Genomic DNA, 6,450 nt, shown 5'->3' on the forward strand with positions numbered 1-6,450 from the left:
TTAAAAGATGATACAGGATCATGGTTTCTGTTTATCTCCTATGTGGAAATCCTTTAAGCTTCTGACCACATCCCAATCAAATACAGATTCAGATATATATACTTTCTGACAATGATTCAAATGCATAACAAATACATCTAAACTCTCTCAACACTTACTGAACATTTTATTAACTTGTTTTACCTGGTCCCCAAAGCCCACCCATTATATAATGAAGAAGTGGTTTTACTTTTCCATTCTTCTCTTAATTAGTGTCCCTTCTTGGTTATGCAGAGCTTTTTCTTTTCATGGATTTCCCCCCCCCCCAATTTCATTGCAAAATAAAGTTTCATGTTAAGCAAAATTTGTCATCCTTATTTTACCATGTATCATTTTGTCAGTGGAAGTTTCTTCCAAGTAAACACACATAGGATTGTGCTGCACAGATGCAAAAGTACTAAAACACGGCGTGGGCTCCTCATTGTCATTTCATAAGGCATGTCATAAAGGTAGCTAACCTGTAGCTCTCCAAATGTTGCTTGTCACAGCGCTGTCAGGCAAGGGATATCCAGAGGGAGGAATTGACTCTTTATTGTCAAAAGTACACTTACAGGTTAGGAAAAGGCATGTCCATCAGTTCATCATCTCTCGGATACTCCTAGATGGGCACCTAATGAGGCAGTTGCCACAACAGAAAGGCCCCACCCCTGACTTTGGCTTAGGTATCTCCCACATCTGAGCTGCACATAAGCAGGTGAAGACTACACCTGCGTATAGCCTTCTGCTCCTCCGCTTCAGCCCTCTTTTGGACCAGGGAGACAGCAGAGCAGGAGAGGTGGGGGCAGGAGGAGGAGATGTACAAGCCCTTGAGTCTCCACCAACCTGACCTCTCTCTCCCTCCTCCCGCACCTGTTATTTACCCTCCAATCCTGCAGCTTCTCATGCCTCTGACTCTCGTCTCCTGGCTATTACTAGGCTGCCCCAGTTCACTGACCCCTTCTTCCAAGTGGGTCTCCAACTCACCTTCTCCCAGTGCCCACTCATCAGTATCCAGCCACCACTCCTCAGTGTCCAGCCAGTCACTGGCCTTGCTGGACTACAACTCCCATCTTCCTCAACCAACAGCATCAATGATACGCAATTATGGATTTTGTAGTTCAGCAACATCCGGAGGGTCCGCAGGCTCCACAACCCGGTAATAATGGGACTTGTGGATAAATCATTAGCCTGCATTGCTATGTGTTTTCACTCCTTAAAGCTTTTGCTTTTTATTATTAAAATGTGTTATTAAAATTATTAAAATATATCTAGAATTATTAAAATGTGTCAATGTTCCAAGGCACTGGAAATCTAACAGCACCCCTGCCAAATAAATTGAAGTAGCCTTTCCCACAATAAAGCAAGACTGCCCAACCAGAGAAGTCGCTTATAAACTATGCATTCATTGTCTCGCAGTTCATGAAATCTTCTTGCACGTTGAACTTCAGATCTGCACAGTTCTCCACAAACCAGTATGGTCATGACGCCTCTAGTTTCTGAGTCAGGGAGCGCCACATGCATCAGCCAAACAAGTGCAGGTGGCAGGTAAGTTACAGAATTTTACATGCATATGCACTAAGCGCCATAAACTACTGCACCATATATATTTCTCCAATACTAAAAGGCAAGATCATTTATCTTGCAATCGCTCAGGGCACATTCAGTTTTTCCACACAGTGATTGTGATGCACTCCCAAATTATATTCAGCATTGTAACTGCTTCGCTTCTGTAACATTTGCCTAAGCGTTGCTGTAGACAGTGTAGAGGTTTCTCTGTGTTTTGCGCCAAAGGCTGAGAAAGAAAGTAATGGTTAGCCCGTATCTCCTTGCACCGACTGAGTAGTGACAGACCATTTGAAAAGGCTATTCTGCCAACCCATTTCTGCCCAGGAAGGAAGAAGTAATTCCTTTCTATCCCAGGGGGGAAAACCGTAAACTACTACAGCTGGTTTTTCAGTGTCAAACCACGGCAGGTCATCAGAGCAATAAACCAGCACTAACCTTTAATGATGAACATACTCTAAAACTGTGGTCCTCAGCACATCTACATCTATCTTGCACACCATGCAGGGTAAACCAAAATTTGCTGAGAGCTGCAGAAAATCTTGATTCCTTAGTTACGCTTATTATACGCATTTGCAAACACATCATTATTGCATTCAGAGTTTACATTTTAGGTGCGCAAATTAAATTAAAAATTAAAATGTGTGAAGAGCTTTCAGAGAAATAAGTTCATGGAAATCAGTGAGACTTGCAGCCAGATCCTAATCATGTCTAGACAGAAATAAATCACAGTGATTTCAATGGGGCTTGCATCCTGGTGAATAATATTAGGAGTGCAACCTTCCTTCCAAATAAGTTTGTTTAGGTCCGCAGTACAAGCCATCACTATTTCTTAGAGATACCAAAGGGTTCCTGTATCAGCAATGGCACTGGGGTTGTGTAAACACTCAGGGTGAAATCCCAGAGGCATTTTCTACTGCAAGAACACCATTTCAGTACCAGAGCACAGAAACTTCAGTAGAGCAGCTTGCAAGATTCAACAAACTCCTAAAGACCTAATCTTGCTTATATTTAAGGATAAAGGGTAAAAAAAGAAAGAAGGGAGCGTACAGCAACATGATATGATTCTTTATATCAGCATTATCAAAACAGGACAAACAGCTGCCCTCCTTATTTAATCTTAGAAAGGGGATGTATACCTCTAATATGCATGCTTACTTCACAAACCTATTTAATTATTTACTTAATGTGTTATTCTGTAGCACCCGGGTTTTTTGTGCTCCTGTTGTAACCAGAAATAATAAACAATGTGGTTTAAAACCAGGGGAAGAAGAGAGCAGTCTCCCTGCCCATCTTCACAGAAACTTTTCCCCTATGCATGTGAGGGCATTACAAATTGTTGTCTATGGCTGCATGCTCAAATACATGTGGTCAGATGCTCACAGCACTCCACTAAAGACCGGCCTTCATGCCTATGCACACAAGCACCATTTAAAGTATTGCAAACAGGCTTGTTAGCACTGTATGCCTGCACTTGCAGAATCAAAAAAGGCACCACTGCAGCATCACAGTAAATGTATGCAGGAATTTAAGCCATAAATAACTACCCCCTTATATAAGATTGCCTGGTATATTGTTTGTTACTGAGCATATACTAGGTCCAATTATTAATTTCTAAGCAGAGTAGTTCTGGGATATACTCCAGATTTGAAGCAGTAAACACTGGCTTAAAGTGTGGAAACTTGTGTATGTAAACACGCACCAGACAAATGCCAGGGATCCAGAGGCAATCAAGGTTTCTTCCTTGACACTCATCTCTTCCAATTCCTCCCCCCCCCCAATGTAATTGCAAAGGCTCCCTTCACATTTTATAATACAGCTAAGCAACTGGAAGTCTCAGGGTGCAAAGAGAGCCCTGCCCTGAGATGCTATCTCACATAGAGAGAGAAAGAGTGGCCAACCCACAAGCAAGGGAGATGTACAGAAGCGTCAATGGCTGAGGAAACAGAACTTGCTGGCAGCTCAGGGGTAGGGAACTAGATCCACCTGGCAGGACAGATTCCTAAACACGCACACATACCCCATGGCCCCACTTTGACAAGTCAGCAGAACAATGCACCTGTCAACCACATGATGTCCTTATGGTGTCAGGTGATAGACATCTGGCAAACAATGGGACGGAGGGGGTCTCAGACCAGGGTACCATACCAGGGTTTGGCACCCCAGGTGCCTGCCAAGGCCCACAGCCCAGAAGGGGCCTCCTGTCAAACCTTGAGGCCCATCAAGTTCTGCTGCTGCTACTTCTTCCTGTTGCTACCTGTTCACCTGTGTGTCCTCTCTCTCACTCTCTCTCTCTCTCTGTGTGTGTGTGTGTGTGTGTGCACCTTTCCCTTTCTCTGGGCAGTGGTGCAGGAAGGAAAATAACACTCTGCACAAGCTCAGGGATGTGCTTTTAAACACCATGGTCTCCCAGGGGCCTCTGTTCACAAGGCATCTTGTGAAGATCTGTCTTTTTGCCCAGGCTTTCCCTAACCCAGAAGATCGAACTCTGCTATTTCTGATCCCCCATTCTTCTCTGTTCTACTGTTTTTATATCACTGTTTTATTTATTTTTAGTGTTATCCTTGCATACCACTTGACACTTCTCTTCTTTTGTTAATACTAAGCGAACATATTAATATATTGATTTCAGCAGGAATATATTAATTTCATGCCTGACCTCAGCAGGCATTTTAACTGAATTCTGGTTGTGTAGTTTAACCTTTAACCTCATTGTACTATTGATTTCATTGCACATCACACACAGAGACGCCTGTGATTAAGTGGTCTACAAATAAAACAATAAAAATAAATGCTTTTTAATGAAGATATAAATAAAACAAGGGATAGTCCCAAGCCTCTGGTACTCAGACACATGGTGGAAGAAGAAGCACCGTTCCTGTGTGATACATAGATTAGGGTTGCCAGATTTCAAAATGTGAAAACCCAGACACATAAGTTGAGCTTTTTCTTTGGCAAAGTTGCTGAGTTTTTCGGGGGGTGCAAATGTGAAGTTTCTGAGCTATTTTTAAGGAAATTTGCCCCCCAAAATCAACACTTCCAACATGGGTTGCCATATGCCTGGGTTTCCCCGGACATTTTTACCAATTTGCAGACATGTTTTCCAGTATTTCCGACGGACAAATCCCAGAAATGTCCAGGAATTCCCATTATATCTATATTAGGGATGCCATAAGTCCGGACATTACCGGGATTTTAAAGGCGGAATTGACATGGGGTGGGGATTTCTGAAAGGTGGTGCTTTGTCCTGGATCTTAGGCGAGTCAATCGAAAAAGTCTTTAGCATTTGTGTAAAAAAAAAACCACCTCGATAACTTTGGAGCGTTTCCTCAAAAAAGCTCAATAATTTCGGTGGTTTCCTTGAAAACCAGCGGTGTCCTGCTTTTTACTTTTTGAAATATGGCAACTCTAACAGATAGATATATTATATAGATAATATTATGCACACACACACAAATGAGAAGTATGGTGCCTGAAAAATCAGAACTCCTATTAGAATAAACAAGTTCCGTTTTAAATACTGAAACACTAAATAAGATGGATAACAATGTGTAATAGAAAAAGCAGCAGACAATTGGGTTAAAGGTGTGTGAAAGAAAGTAATAGAAGTGGAAAGAAATTGCAATTGAGTAGATTGGAAGTCTAACACAAAGGTGGGGTGAGGGATGGTGATGGGAAAACTATCTGTGGGATTGAGTGTGGGTATGTATGAACATTTTAAAGAATTGTATGAAATGTATGTTTGTATATTCGTAACATTGTGTGTATTAATGCTGAATTATTTTAATAATAAAAACTTAAATAAACAAAAAGAGAAGTATGGTGCCAGTGTGAGATATATATGTGTGTGAGAGAGAGGATATATTGGGGGGGGGGGTTCATTCAACTAGCCTCTGCCCTCGAACCCCCCACTCCGTTTTTCTCCTCAGCGCCTCAGGAACCCCCGCGCAAACGCGCGCGCAGCCCCGCTCGCTCCGCCCTCCCTCGCGGCGTTGCGGCAGAAGGCGAGCGGGCGAGCGGCGGCGCGGACTGACCTGAAGCAGGTGGCGAGCTCCCCGCTGGGCTTCAGGCACGGGTACTTGGTGGTGGCCACTTTGCTCTCGGAGCAGACCTCCCTGCGAGGGGGAGAAAGAGAGAGAGCGCGCTTAAACCGTCGCCTGAGAGACGTCCAAAGTCCAATTCCCTTCGCGTCTCCTCCGGGGGCAGCTCCGGCTTGCTTGGCCGTCGCGGAGGCGCACGAGCCCCGGAGCCGCGGCGCGGGAAAGGCGGCAAGCTGAGGAGACTGGCCCTTCCCTCACACCCCGCACCGCCACCACCGCCGCCGCCCTGGCCCTCCAAGCCGCCGTCCCACCCACCTGTCGCTCTCCTCGGGCTCCTCGCGGTAGGTCCACGCATGCCCGAGCGCCGCCAGCAGCAGCAGCCCCAGCAGCAGCAGCCAGAGGCGCAGCACGCTGGGCGACGTCGGCGGCGGCCACAGCGCCAGCAGCAGAAGGCGCCGGGCACCTCCGCCGCCCCGCAGCACCATCGGGCGGCCTCGCGGCTCCCCTGCGCAGCGCCCGACCTCTCCGGCTGCGTGGCGCGCTGGAGGGCGCGCGGAGAGAGAAAGAGGAGGGAGGGAGGGAGGGAGGGAGGGAGGCGGAGGCGAGCGGTGCCCCCTGCGGCGGGAGCGAGTCAGCGGGGCCGGCGGCGGGACCAGCGGGAGGAGGGAAGAGACAGGCAATGGACGGCTAGGCACGGAGGAGAGAAAAGAGGGATGGGGGGTAGAAGGCCACCAGATGCTTCCGAGAGGCGATCTTGGGTTGCTTTGCCCGCCGAGGAAGCGGAGAAGGGGGAGAGCCAGATGTCGCCGAGGGTGGCGACCCCAGGAAG

At 46.4% G+C, this 6,450-nt stretch overlaps 1 protein-coding gene across 1 annotated transcript in view; it reads right to left on the reverse strand.

Annotated features, from left to right (window-relative positions):
• Nucleotides 1-6,106, reverse strand: part of CCBE1 (collagen and calcium binding EGF domains 1) — a gene marked incomplete at its 5' end in the record, with an annotated part of 147,949 nt that extends 141,843 nt beyond the window's left edge. The window contains 2 exons of the mRNA XM_082242122.1: nt 5,616-5,696; nt 5,937-6,106. Coding sequence (XP_082098248.1) covers nt 5,616-5,696; nt 5,937-6,106 — 251 coding nt within the window. The remainder of the gene's footprint in view (nt 1-5,615; nt 5,697-5,936) is intronic.
• Nucleotides 6,107-6,450: the final 344 nt, after the last annotated feature.

The sequence above is a fragment of the Podarcis vaucheri genome, assembly GCF_965113315.1.
Source record: "Podarcis vaucheri genome assembly, chromosome: 11".
Lineage (NCBI taxonomy): Eukaryota > Metazoa > Chordata > Lepidosauria > Squamata > Lacertidae > Podarcis > Podarcis vaucheri.